At 41.8% G+C, this 14198-nt stretch overlaps 2 protein-coding genes across 3 annotated transcripts in view; one reads left to right on the top strand and one right to left on the bottom strand.

Annotated features, from left to right (window-relative positions):
- DNAH7 (dynein axonemal heavy chain 7) overlaps window positions 1-5916 on the top strand; it is a 226155-nt gene extending 220239 nt beyond the window's left edge. For both annotated transcript variants that reach the window (XM_019553881.1, XM_019553882.1), the window contains 4 exons: window positions 1882-2034; window positions 3036-3213; window positions 4642-4745; window positions 5201-5916. In XM_019553881.1, coding sequence (XP_019409426.1) covers window positions 1882-2034; window positions 3036-3213; window positions 4642-4745; window positions 5201-5407 — 642 coding nt within the window. In that variant the 3' untranslated portion in view covers window positions 5408-5916. The remainder of the gene's footprint in view (window positions 1-1881; window positions 2035-3035; window positions 3214-4641; window positions 4746-5200) is intronic.
- Window positions 5917-6053: 137 nt separating this feature from the next.
- The window catches only part of SLC39A10 (solute carrier family 39 member 10), a 79196-nt gene continuing 71051 nt past the window's right edge, over window positions 6054-14198 (bottom strand). Inside the window, exons 9-10 of the mRNA XM_019553883.1 lie at window positions 11809-11999; window positions 6054-8729 (exon numbers count right to left, since the gene is read on the bottom strand). Of these exons, the coding sequence (XP_019409428.1) occupies window positions 8571-8729; window positions 11809-11999 (350 nt within the window). The 3' untranslated portion in view covers window positions 6054-8570. The remainder of the gene's footprint in view (window positions 8730-11808; window positions 12000-14198) is intronic.

Consider the following 14198-nt stretch of genomic DNA (forward strand, 5'->3'; position numbering starts at 1 on the left):
GGGATGGTGTATTTGTGCAATCTGTAGCAGCACCTGCTTGAAGCTGCTGAGAGCTAGTAGGGAGAGCACAAATTGTCTGCCCATCCAGGAGCGTGGGGGCTCACCTGTGAGCCTAGCTACCTTTCTCAGGGAAGGAAGTTGCTCAAGGTGCTGTCAGTGCAGCTGAAAGAGCTGCAGCATGCATCAATTGTGGGCTGCTGCACCCTGAACCCACCCTGGGGAGACAACACAAAAACCAACAAACAAACCAACGACAAACCTCACCCATTTGCCTTCATAGGAGAAGCTTGAATGAAACAGAATGAATTTCTGAAGGTGCCTAAATCCTACTGTATACATACTGTGGGGCAATGAGGGGGGTCAGCCAGGGGAAGGAGAATCAGCTGCCTGATCCCAGCCCTATAAAATCGGTCTTGGTCAGTAACTACAGCATGGGTGAAATTGGCTCTTGCCTATAGCTCCCAGTACAGTGAGTTGAAGGGGTGGGAAGCTAAGAATGGATGCCTCAAAAGCCAGCACACTGAGCTGAGCACTGTGGTAGCCAATCACAAATACCAAGCAAAAAGTAGACCTCAGCTGCTACATTTCTCCAGGGCTTAAGCACAGTAAATTTAATGATCCGGGTAGTAGAGCCCTCAAGCACACCATGCTGGGCCATAGAGGGCTGCTTCCTAAACTGGATGCAGTGTAGCCACATTTCTGCAGCACCGTGAAGAAGTTAATTAATAAAGGTGGGGGGGGTGAGCTAATCAGCAATGACAATTAGCCCATTTGAAGTGCTTTCTGCTTGGCAGTGCCACTATATGGCAAGTTTACTATGCAATCCTGCCTTAAGTACCTTGAGACTGCAGGTAGGCACCTGCCTCTGCTTGCATTTCACAGCTTTAAACCTTCTTCCTGTGTTGCAAGGGTAAACATGCTTGAGGATGTTGGCCCAGAAGGAAAGTCTTGGTGACTTTTAAATAGTTTAAGTTGCTTTTGAAAAGAGATTTTTTTTTTTTTTTGTGGAGCCCAAATCCCTACATTATACTTGAAAAAATGTACCTATGGACACAAACTCGATCATATGAGCCATCAGGATTTCATTACAGTATGCCAGAAGGAAAGCCAAAGCATTTGGTAAAATGATACCTCTTCTCACCACTTTTTTAATAAATATGACAACAAAAAATTGAAAGTTAAATATTCACCTGTATGTAATGTCTTTTGGGCTGGTTGCCACAAAGCTGTTTCACAGTTCTCTTGCTTCTAAAGAGAGGTGAGGATGCTCAGTACTGTTGGGCCCTGAGAGGCAACTTGCAGATGCATCAGAGCCATGATGAAGACATTCAAAATACCAGAACAACTTGAGAAGGGCAACTTGAGACCACCCATGTTTCATTTTGCCCATAATGCTAGGTGAGGAGGCTTTTAAAAAAAATACAAAGGCAGAAAACTTAAAGTAGAAGGAAAGCTGTTTAAAATAACTAACTACAAGTTGACTGTTATGCGGTACAGCACTTTGGAAGATTTGGAGGGAGAGATAATTTAAGAATGAGAACACGTAGAGTTACGATAGCGAGGATTTAAAAAAAAAGTTTTTGAAGTGATACAAAACATCATGCTCCTGAGCTCTAATAATGGGTTGGAAGAATTTTTCAGTATGGGTAGTCATTTCATTTTGTGTGCTTTACTCTTATATCGAACCATTTGATACTTGGCCTTTGTAGGACTGCAGGACCCTGCAGATCTGATCCCCTCTGGAATTTCTGATTCAAATGGTCTCTCTTGTTGTGTATGAAACTTGGATAATAGTTTTATTTTTATTATAACATGGGCAGTGTGCTTTGAAATATGGAATGAGAACTACTCTGCCATCTTACTTTCCAAACTCTACTTTAGGGCCTAGTGGTGATGTCTGCTGAACTGGAAGAAGTGGTGGACAGCATTTTGAAAGGCAAAATTCCAGGAATGTGGATGAACAAGTCTTACCCAAGCCTTAAACCACTTGGCAGTTACGTGAATGATTTTCTTGCCAGATTAAAGTTCTTACAGGTGAGCACACGCTATAAAAAAACCTCTTCTGACTGATAGGAGTCATTTTGTTTTCTGGTTCAGGTTATACTTGTAGACACGCATGTTGTCTCTGCATGATTAATTGAACTGAAGTTCAACATACAGCAATTTGTTCATCAGTGCACAGAACACAACTAAGATTTGCAAAGTATCATACACCCTTGTTAAGACAGTTGTACATGGCATTAAAATGTCCATATCACTTGCAATGGATTCACTAAAGACCTCTTAAGTGACAACTGTTACTGGCAGTGTTCAGAGCAGTTAAAGGAATATAATTTCTTAGATACGAAAGTTAATAATACTGTTGACTGGCTGAAGTTAGGAAATCTTTTTAACTCCCTTATGTATAGTAACTAGGGTTAAATATGAGGCTGGCTGGGAATTGGATGGCTACATGGGGTCAGCCGAGAACCAAGCAAACTTTCACATTTGGACTACAGAGGATTTCCAAAGTGGTGTTCAGTACTGACAAAATAATAAACTGATTCTTGTTTAATAGATTAGTAATCTCAGCCAGTTCATAAGGACACTTACCTGTAGCTCACATCAGCACCAACACCAACTTAAGTCTTTGTTGGTAGCTTCTGCAGAGACAAAGAACAAACTTGCTTGGAAGAGAAAGGCACTGTAAAGAAGAATGGTACTGCTTATGCTACCCCAAAGATGGGGGAAATAAATAAATAAATGATATGGTGTCCCCAGTTCCAGTTCTCTCTCTCGCTCTCCTTCAGGGCCCAGGTATCAGTGCTAGCCATCTTTCTCTTCACCTGTTTGCTAGGCACCATCCCTCCAAGCATGCACATGTGCAGTATGATCCTTGACACCAAAAAGGCTTACAGTTTAAGGAGGAGGAAGATAACACATAACACCCCAGACTAATATTGGTTCATGAAGCAATGCAGGATTTTTATGATGTTTTTATTCCTAATGTTTTTAAGATGAATTCTAGCTTCTTTCTCCCCTTCTCTGCTGCACAGTTGTGGTATGAAAATGGAACTCCTCCAGTCTTTTGGCTTTCAGGATTTTTCTTCACTCAAGCCTTCTTAACCGGTGCCCAGCAGAACTATGCAAGAAAATACACCATTCCAATAGATTTGCTAGGCTTTGACTATGAAGTGCTGGAAGACAAGGAATACAAAATTGCTCCTGAAGATGGTAAACAAACATGTAAAGCCTTAAGCAACTTATGTTGGTATAAAGTTAGGAAGTTCAATTCAGGGGTTATGGGTGGATGAATTCTTTGCATTAACAAATTATGTATTTGATTTACTGCACAGGAGCTTGGAAAATGCAGGAAACTTGTTAATTCCTTACCGTCCAAGGAAGGCCTCTACAAGAGGCCTTTGTATCACATCTTTTTAGTAGGACAAAGATTACCACCTCAATGCACCTGCTGGGTAGGATTGTTCCATACAGTATACTGCAGCTTCATTGATTACAACTCTTTCCCACCAAGAGTTTTACCCAGTCCCAATAAACAACTTTTTTAGTATATAGGAAAATCTCAATTAATACTGTATTCAGCCTACATTTACTTTTTTCATTTCATCATTTTATTATTTACCCCCCAGGATAGTTTGCCGACCCAGCGGAAACAAACTATTGTGCAGAAGCACATTGTGACAGTAATCCTTATAAATAGCTTTAGAAATAACAAATAAATTGGTGCTAAGTTTTACACATCCTACTAGAGTCCAAATGTTGATGCCCTCGCTGCCTTTAGTCTCATTGCAGCCAAGAGTCTCTGTGGAATAGAAGATTCACCTGAATGGTTTTCAGCTTTTAACACCAAAAATCAGGACAGCAGTCTTAAATTTTCAGTGAAGGGTTATATGAGACTAAGTTGTACAAACCAAGAACTGGTGAGAGGCTTGACCTATCCCAGTGTAGGCAGAGCCCCCAGTTTCTCTACACTGCAAGGCAGGAATATTTTTGCCTTTGAGACTGAGGTGATTCTGTTTGGCCATGTTATTTTCTATTAAAATACGGAGACAGTACAGTGACATTCAATTTTAAACCTTCAATACCTTTATAAATAACCTATGAAAATATGTGATTTTGTCCAATTTTACATTTATTCTTTTAAAATATGGCTTGTTCTTTGTGTATTCATTAACTGAAATCCACTAACATTCAGAGAAAGTTAGACAGTAAAAAGTAACTATATTTTTTGACCAGTATTTCACACATTAAGGACTTTCAGTACCATATATCAACTGAAACTACCTAAGTGCTTTACACCAGTTTCTGGTGCTGACTGCTCCTTTCCATCCCTTGCGTGAGGGATTACTAGAAAAGTGTAAGAGTTGGCTTCAGCCTTATGAGGAGCCCAACACAGCAGTAATACCCCCATCAGAGGATAGGGGCAGTATCCTTTGTGCCATGCAAAAGAACAGAAACAAATATATGGAACAGATATTTGTGTACCACTTACAAGTATAAGTATTCTGGTTTATTCCCTGTAGTGTAAGCTTAAGTATATAATTTCATTTCACACTGTTCTCTACAGTATGTCTCAAAACAAACCTTTTCCTTAAACTTCACTTTCTGCTTTATTGTATTTTTCTTTGAAAATTAATTCAGGTGTCTACATTCAGGGACTATTCTTGGATGGAGCTCGCTGGAACAGAAAAACTAAGAAATTAGGAGAATCTTATCCGAAAATCCTTTATGACACTATACCTGTGGTAAATATTTTTCACATGAATTGGGTTTATAGGGAAGAGTAATTACTACCAATCAGAAGTTAAGGCTGTTGTGTTCATGTTTTAAAGTACTGGGAAAACTGCATCTTATTAAGTAAGTAAAAATAAGCTTCTGCCAGCTGAGCAAGTTAGTCGCTGGCTTCACATAATTACCTGTATGGCAACTTATGTAGTAACCCAGCATATCTTTTCATCTAAAGTGAAAATATTTTGAATACTATTGGAAATGCCAGAGAGCCGCTGATAATCAATCTGCTTTGAAGTCAATTAGGAGGAAGTCTGGGGTAAAAGGAAGCACTTAAGATTAGCTACAAAAAAATCAGTGGTGAACAATTTTTTGAAGTGTTTACTGAGTTCTGACCATATTGAAAAAGTTCTGCAAGGTAACTGTAAGTGCACTTTGGTCAAGGTAAATGGTTTATCCTGTTTTACTGCAGATGTGGCTGAAGCCTTGCAAGAAATCAGACATCCCACAACGGCCAAGCTACCTTGCTCCCGTGTACAAGACCAGCGAGAGAAGAGGAACCCTGTCCACTACAGGACATTCCACCAACTTTGTGATTGCAATGATTCTGCCTTCGGATAAACCAGAAGAGCACTGGATTGGACGGGGCGTGGCACTGTTGTGCCAACTTAATTCATAATCTTAGTATGGATATCTGAAGATGCTTGTGCTTCAAAATCATCATTTGCAGAAAATATATTTCAGTGTTTAAATGACTGCTTTCAAAGGAATCAAAACATTTTCAAATAAATCCTTTATGCAATGGATACGTGCCTTTCACAATTCATTTAAAAATCAAACTAAAATATACAATAGCTGCGTATAATAAAACTTTACAGCAACCAGTTATTTCTGCTCCTTGAATAATTTTATTTTCTGAAGCTCCTTATAAATAAGGAACACATAAAATGAACACAACACTGTTGACAATGAACAAAACAGCATTTGATCATTTCCAGCTTTATAAAATTTAAAAAAATGATTTTGTTATAACAAAAAAGATTGATAGCTCTGCGAGTATTTTATGGGACCATAATCACATTGTTAAACCATGGACTCATTGTTAATGGAAAAAGTTCACACTGCATCTAGCTACTACAGTATTTTCTACGCATAATCACAGCTGATTTGAGTGCAATGTGATCTACATCAAAATTCATATGGGATGTCACACAGTGACAGCACTGTAATATACAAGTAACATTTATGCCCTCCAACAAATACAAGTTAAAAGAGAGACTGGATTCAAGCAAAATGGAATGTTGAAGCTAAGGAGAAACGTGGTGGAAATCGAACCGTCTGTAACATGACTTAGTTGTACATTAAAATGGTCTGGAATTCAATACTGGCAGAAGTCCAAGAAGAAGCCACGGCTATTATATTGCTCTTCACAATGTGCAATAAATACTAGAAAATAAGGAGACAGATTCCATTCTTAAGGAAAATATGCAGTACCTAAAACTTCGATATGAAAAAGGTCTCGAATAGAAGTGTGAAGCATTTTTTGGTAGAGGCAGTATATTAAACTAACGCATTCCAACTAAGAGAAAAGTAAATATACTACCCAAAATATTAGAATCTTCATTTATAAAGAATTAAAACAAATATAGCATAAACGCAGGAGGATCTGTCAAAAATCTCAATTCAGTTACATAATGACCAACTTCTATTTGGCAGCACTAAGTTCAAAAAAAGTCAATGGGCAACATTTCTGAAAACCTCTGAGTGACATAGCATCTCAATATTTTTTAGGATCTGGGCCTTAAAGAGGGTAAACTGCCTGGAGCTTGTTATTTACAGACAGACCCAAGTCACTCCAGTTGGTGCTTTTGAAAACTTCACCCAAAATCTTAAAGTTACCAAAATCCACCATTACCAACTGAAATGACATCTGTGCTAGTTAGGGTCAGGTTTTGTAGTCTTCCTGCATGCAGGAATCCTGTCGACTTCAATGAATTCTGAGCACCAAGGGACAACATGACTGGACCCTTGATTTTTGGTTTCTTCCCTGAAGTAACCACATCTTTTACTGAACTGGACCCTTAATACTGTTTCTTGCACTAGAAACAAATACCAGCAAGAACCAACTACTATAATTAAAAAGTATGAGCTGCTGTGTTAAAAAAAAAGGAACAGCTAGATCGCTAAATTGCAGAGTCAAAAGCAAAGGGCCATAGGAACAGGGATTAGCTGAGAAGTGGAATGAAGATACTGACTCTAGGTAAGGTGTTAAACCAGTACATTTTAGCAGCTACACTGGCGCCAAGCAGGCAGAAACAAAACTTGCTGCACATAGTCAATACACTGCTTATCTTGCATACATATAAATGACGACTAGAACAGCATGTTAAAAGAAGGCTACTACCATGCTTAGGACTGGTACTATATTATCAAGTCAGACTGCAGAATTAGCAGGGCTTGCACTTCTCACAAATTCACAATTTTAGAAGGAGACAGGGGTACACAAGAGACAAATCTATGTCTGGCATTACAAGCACCTTGGCACTAAGCAATCAAAGATAAGCTGATTCCAGCAAGTTAAGGCTTTTGATTGTTCAGCCTATTCCTCCCTACTCACCCATACTGGTACTTAATAACAGCTGCTTTTATATACCCTAGATACCAACAACACAACAAAAATGTAACAAAAATGTTTTAAAAAACCCAACTAACTCTGATGCTGGAAATAGGAATATTCTAGCACACAGTCTATTGCCAGCAATGGCTGGTGCTATAAAGCTCTGATGCCAAGACACTGAAGAAATACATTCTAAACTGATACTATAGCATTATAAATGACCCACCCATACTGCACAGAAAGGACAATTTTTAACCTATGCAGTCAGGCTCAAGAGTTAGTATCATACTTTAAGGTTTTAATATAAAAAGGAAAAAATATATACCAAAATAGCTATTAAAAGTGAGAAATTCCATTATGGATCACTTGTTAGAGGAGAGTTTGCCCCACACTCACAGCCACAGTTTTTCAGTAGTTTATGTTGCAAGTGGCACACAATACATGTTTAGTTTCTGCAGCAGAGAACCAGGTTCAGTCCACTGACTCTGACACCAGGGATTTCCCCAAGCTAACACTAAGTCTACCACATTCTGCATTTTCCTACTCATACCAAGGAACTAACATCAAATAAATCTTAGTCAGGAAAACATTTTGTCAACTGCACTTTGCAGTGGATCACATAGATCTTTGTGTACTGCAATGGTCTGCCTCCTTAGCACAAACTTTATAACCATAGTATACAGATTACTGTGTCCCAACAAGATTTAAATATTGTTGGACTTTTAAAAGTTAAAACACTACAGTATTTCCTTGTCATGTCCTCTCTGTAAAACATAATTATTAGAGTAGTACATACTGTTGTGCAGAGAGCAAGCACATGTTAATAGAGGCCATGTAAGACATGCCCGTCTATGCACAAGTACGAATTTCCCAGGTTCTATCCAGCTGTAATGCCAAAAGACACTTCCAGCACCAGAACAAGTCTTTCACTGTGTGCTTTAATTTGTAAAAACTACACAACATTTTGAATGCAGCACAAGAACTTTACGTTCATGTCTTGTTTTTCACATTTCCTGCTTCAGGTCAAGCTGGAAGATGCACTGTGCGCATCATTATCTTCTGTTAGAAAGCAGCAGAAGTTAACCCACGCAGAAACAAATATACTGTACTTGTGTAAGTAGTGCAAGCCACTGCTTTTTCTCTGAGCAATGTGTATACAGTACAACAGTGCAGACTCAAAGCCATACAGTAACATTATCATAACCACAAAGATCACTAGAAATGGTCAAAACTGGATGTTGAGCACAAGTTTATCTTCATAGAGGGCAATCACCAGCATGATAGCAAATCCAAGGAGCAAACCTAAATTCTGAAGAATGAATTGTCCCACAGGACAATATCCATGTTCCTCATGATCTCCATCTCCATGAAGCATTTCTGGAAGCTGGGAAAAAGAAAGAAGAAAATTTTAAAACAGCCATTTCACTTTTGTTATATTATTATTGTTAAATTGGCACACACAACTAGGTATATGGATAACAGTGATTCCAGGATTCAGTTATAAAAATAAACTAATGCATAATCAATGTGGTAGCACACCTAGTGTTAGTCAATAAAACTCTACCAGACCTTGACATTCATAATGAACATTTTCAACTGATTATATATTTTAAGAAAAGGTGAAAGAAACTCTACGAAAGAGCATCCTCATTGCACCACCCCAAAGCATTTTTGGCTTCCCCTGTGTTGCTATTGTTTCAGTGGTAACCTCCTCAGGGTATGCAGTATGCAACTGTCCTCTGAGCTCTGTTCCTTCAGGTTAAATAATTCTATTCAAACACTTATAACAGAAGTTTGAATATGCTTAGTACTTTTGAGTACTAATATTTAAAATGCTAAAGATACAAAGTAGTGGCGCTCAACCTTTTTTCCCTGGTGGGTCAGATGGCAATACCTGGTCCAACCACAGGCTGGATGGTGGCCCCAATCCAGCACCTGGGGCTGGCACAAGGGCCAGCATCCAGCCATGCAACGGTGCATAGAGAGCCCAGCCCTGCAGGAGAAGGGAGGGGCTTCACTTCACCTTATGGACAGGAGGGGCAGAAGGGGCATGGGCCTGGCCGCACAGGAGGGAAATGTGGCATGGGAGTGTGGCTTGGCCTGGGGGAAAGGGTGCGACCCCAGCCCAGCCCTGCAGGGGGAAGGGGGCCTGGCTTCAGCCAGGTGCATGGGGTGGGTTTTGGCAGGGGAGAAGGGGGAAGGGAGGGTGGCCATATTAATAGCCACTGCTCTCCTGCAGTCGAATTTCCTGACCCATGGGAAGTCCTGGAAACCAGATGTGATGGCTCTGCAGGACACATCTGGCCATGGGCCGGAGGTTGAGCACCCCTTATGTAGAGGAATTTACATTGATAGTGTTGTTCCTGACATTTATTTGCCATATTTTACAGCTACTGGTTGGAAAATAGTAATAGTTCTCTGTATGCAAGCTCTCAGAAAAATTCTATAATCCTATTTAAAAGCCTCCTAAGCTCTGTCACACAGTTACATGCGTATACCTGCATATGCACTTGCATATACCTAAAAGTACTGAATTGGCAGCAAATATAGTATAACCTCATAAATCCGGTTTTCAAAATTCCAGAATTCTCAAAAATCCAGCATTTCATAAAAATACATTACATCAGGGGTTTTCAACTTCTTTTGACCAGTGTACCCTCAGTGGCCGGTCACAGAGTGGGAGGGGAAGTAGCAGTGGCCACACATGCAGCAGTGGCACCGGGGGTGGACGGTGGTGGCAGCTGCGGCATGCAAGCTTCCCTTCCCCATCACATCCAGCCGGCCAGGCAGCACCTTCCTTGTGTTTCAAAAATCCAGAATTTTCAAATTTCCAGCAGGTGCTAGGTCCCAATGCTGCCACATTTATAAGGTTATACTGTAGCTATATTTTCATTAACTTCAGGATTCAAAAGAATTTCTACTTAGCTAAACCTGTAAGAAATTTTGAAAAATACATTACATCTTCCCAGCTAACCACTTGGAGAAAGACCATCAAAAAGCAATGACAATGAGGAAGAGGAATGTACACTTGAAAGATGCAAAATTAAATTGGGAGGTTTTTTTTTTAATCCATTCATTATGTGCATAAAAAAAATACTTAAGAAAATCAGTATCACAAATCCCTATGGAAGAAGGGCATGAAGATAAATGCATGCAATTCCTATAAGGGTCCCTTTTACACATGCTGGAAAAGGTGCAATGGGATCTAATGTGTGATCCACACAATGGTGCCACCTGCTATGCTGCACGTGCCTTACTCTGTACTGACAAGAAGCAAGCTCCCATGGCTGGGAGGCCCCTCACCTCCTGCAGTCTCCCAGTTGTGGCGCTGCACCAAATGGGGTCTCCCAGCTGCTGGGGTGCATGGTACATCTCCATGGTTAGGAGACCGCAGCAGCTGCCCTCCCAACCATAGAGGGTGTTAAGCACCCCAATGACTGATTACAGCAGCTGCAGAAGTCCATGCAATGCCCCCCGTGACTGAGACTGCAGCAGCTGTTATCTCCTAGCTGGCAGCTCCCAGGCTTGGGGGTGCACGTGTCCCCTTGGCTAGGAGCTCCTATCTGCTTGACAGTGCTCCCAGCCACAGAAGCCCCTGGACAAATTACTACAAAAAAATTCTCCAAACAGGAAACCAGATCTGGACTACATAGGCACAACATGCCCTCTCTCCCCCCGCTTTAAATTCATGTAATAAAGAATGCTAGTAAGTTAATTTCAAATACAAACCAGTAACTGCATCCCCCAGCCACAGCTGTCAGAAGCAACAGAAAAAGTAGCTGGCCCCACTCCACCCTTTTCCACTAGGGAACAATGTACATGTATCTGTGTGTCCACAGGTGAAAGGGCCTAGGAGTTCAGGCATGGGCCAATGGCCAAAGCAACCAAATCACTGAACACCAAGAATGAGGCAGAGACAGACAACTGAGTGAAACGGCGGTATCTGCATAACTCGGCAATTTAAAGTGATTTAACAGCCAAAGTAACATTTTTTTTTTTTTTTACCAGCTGCCTTCTTTACAGGTTCAAATTGATCTGTTTAGGGGTGCTTTTATGCAAACCAGAATTGATGTCCATTCAAACTTACTCAAGAGTATCCAAATGCCAGATTATAAACATAAACAAATGGAAGCTGGAGCAGGTTATCAGTGGAGGAAAGTGGATGGGATTGTTTTAAAAAAGCAAGTGTAAGAAGGGATGTGGTCAGGATAAAATTAACGGTGCAATATGAGAAAATCTTTCAAGATTTCCTCTATGAATATGCTACACTTTTCAACAACAACATGGTAGGAACGGCTACCTAAAGGTTTGCCTATATGTGGTGGTCAAAACAAAAAGAAAAGATGAAGTCTGGATCAAAGCAAAAAACAACACCCCCCCACCAAACTTAAAAACCCTCCACCCTAGCTTTTACATACATAAGGCAACGTATGTAAAAATATATGCCCCCCTAATAATCTTACCATATCTACCAGTGCCACGTAGAGGAACATGCCTGCAGTGACTGCAAAGATCCAAAGGGTGATGTTATTGGCATACTGTCCAACGGCTGTGCCTATCAGCATTCCTATGTAAGCCATCATGGCAGACAGGACATTGTATACAATGGCTTGCTTTACTGTCATTCCTGCTTTAAGCAGCACAGCAAAATCACCTAAAAGAGACACAGAATAATGCAGCATTTAAACAGTTGTCATTCTCTGAGAGATTAGTTTCTAACCAGCAACCTTTATAAATTGAAGGCTCAGTCCAGCCCAGCCAGTCCAGTCAACCCAACCTCATCCCAGTAGTGACCAAGTGGCTTTGGTGGCATATCAAAAACGGGGAAACTTACCCATGGTTGCACCAGGGCCAGACATGCCACCACTTCTCCCTTCTGTTCCCCAGCTGGGGTCAAGGCAACTTCCAGCCATCAGGGAACTGAGCCACGGCTGGGGCAGCTGGGAACTATGCCTGCATTGCAGCCGCTTCTCTCCACCTCCTAGCTGCATTACAGGCTGTGCTGGAAGTTGCCCAGCCACAATTCAGTTTCCACTGGTTGAAAGCTGCGCCCATGCTGCAGTCAGGAGGACAGGGAGAAGCAGCAGCAGCAATGTGGGTGCAGCTTCTAGCTGCCTGACTCTAGCACAGCTCCTCACTGCCCAGTTGCAGCATGACTGTGTGCAAAGGCAAAGCCCTCTGGCTTTGTGGGCCAGATCCAATGGCTTTGCAGACCATATGTTGATGACTCCTGACCTAGAGGAACTGCCAAAGTGTCCCCCATGGCCACTTTGATGGGAGAAAGAGCAACAGTACATGATTAGAGAGTTTTCTACACTACAATTACATATTTTAATTAAGGAGGAGATCTGTACTTCCAAAGATGCTCATAACTTGGGCTGACTAATTAGGAGCAGCATTAACAGAGTTATGAAGGAATCCTAATCCAGCCCTCCTCAATTGACTGAGGCTGTGAAATCTGTATGTGCAAAAGAAGGGAAGTTCAGGGATTTTTAATTTTTTAAAAGATCTTTAAAAGATTGGCTTTGCCAGTATTTAATATCCTAGACAAATTCTACTTTGTGCTCAAAAGGATAAAAAAGGCTTCAGCACTAGAGGGACTACAGCAGGGGAAACTGAGAAATGATGTACCAAGACACGCAAACAGCCAATATCCACACTGATTTATTCCTCATGGGCTTGAAGAAATGCTTGTTCTGATACCAGTATTGGCTATTTGCAAAGCTAACACAGGTGTAAGTAACGAGGCTCAGATTGTGCCTTCTAGTTGGATTCAGTATTGACTGCCAGTATTCAGATGTGCAGAAACATGGATCTACTGTATTACTAGTTCCAAATTTTATTTGGCAGATTAGTTTTTAACAGGTCTGTTTCCTTCAAGCTGAGTCCTTGTGAATTTTTGGGGTATAAGATGACACTGATGTACTACATGAGAACATAAGACTTCATTGTTATCATGTATTACTGAAATTAGGCAAGTCAATCTGAAGTGAAGCAGGAATAGTGAGAGCTAGTTTTACTGGAATTTTATTTCAAGTTTCAGTCAGATTAACATTGGGGAACGGGGTTGTTTTTCCTGTGATTTAAAGGCTTTACTCAGTAACTAATCTCTGCTTAAAGAGCTTAGAAGTATTAGACATCTAATAATGTAAAAAGTAGGGGTGCACCAATAGAGATTTTGGGGGTTGATACTGATAGCCGATATTTAAGGAGGCATATCAGCCAATACCGACCCGATACAGCTCCCTCCAGGTGGCAAGTTTGGTGTGACGGAAGGGGAGGTGGGGGGGAAAGGGCGTGGGGGAGCAGATCAATTCCCCCTGCAGTGAGGGAGGGGGCAGGGGCAAGTGCTGCCCAGGTGGGGCATGGGGGGGTGCGGGATGGAGCCGTGGCTCATAAGGTGGGGGCAGCTCCTGCTGCCACTTGCACCCCAGAAGGGCAGGGGGACCTGTGCCCCCGGATCTGCATGGTGCAGGGTGGGTGGCAGCTGCAGGGGGAGCCAGAGCTGGGGCTGTGAAGGGCTATTCTGACCAGGGGCTGGGCTTGGAGCAGGTGACCGTGTCACTGGCAGGAGGCTGCAGCCACCCCAAATTTCACCACAGCTCTGCGCCCAGCCCTGTGCTACCGCCTGGCACAGCCCTGGCTTTCCCGGTACTTGGATGGAGGTAGGGTGTTCAGCCAGGGCTGTGATGGGTGACAGTGTGGGGCTGGGAGCAGAGCTGCAGCAAAATTTGTGGTGGCTGCAGCTTCTTCCCAGCGCCGCTGGAGCCTGCTACAAGCCTAGGCCCCAGCGAGAAGAACCCCGCGCAGCCCCAGCTCTGGCTTCACCCTGCAGCTGCAGCCCACCCTGCCC

This window comes from Crocodylus porosus, unplaced genomic scaffold, assembly GCF_001723895.1.
Source record: "Crocodylus porosus isolate Cpor-Errol unplaced genomic scaffold, CroPor_comp1, whole genome shotgun sequence".
In the NCBI taxonomy this organism is placed as follows: Eukaryota; Metazoa; Chordata; order Crocodylia; family Crocodylidae; genus Crocodylus; species Crocodylus porosus.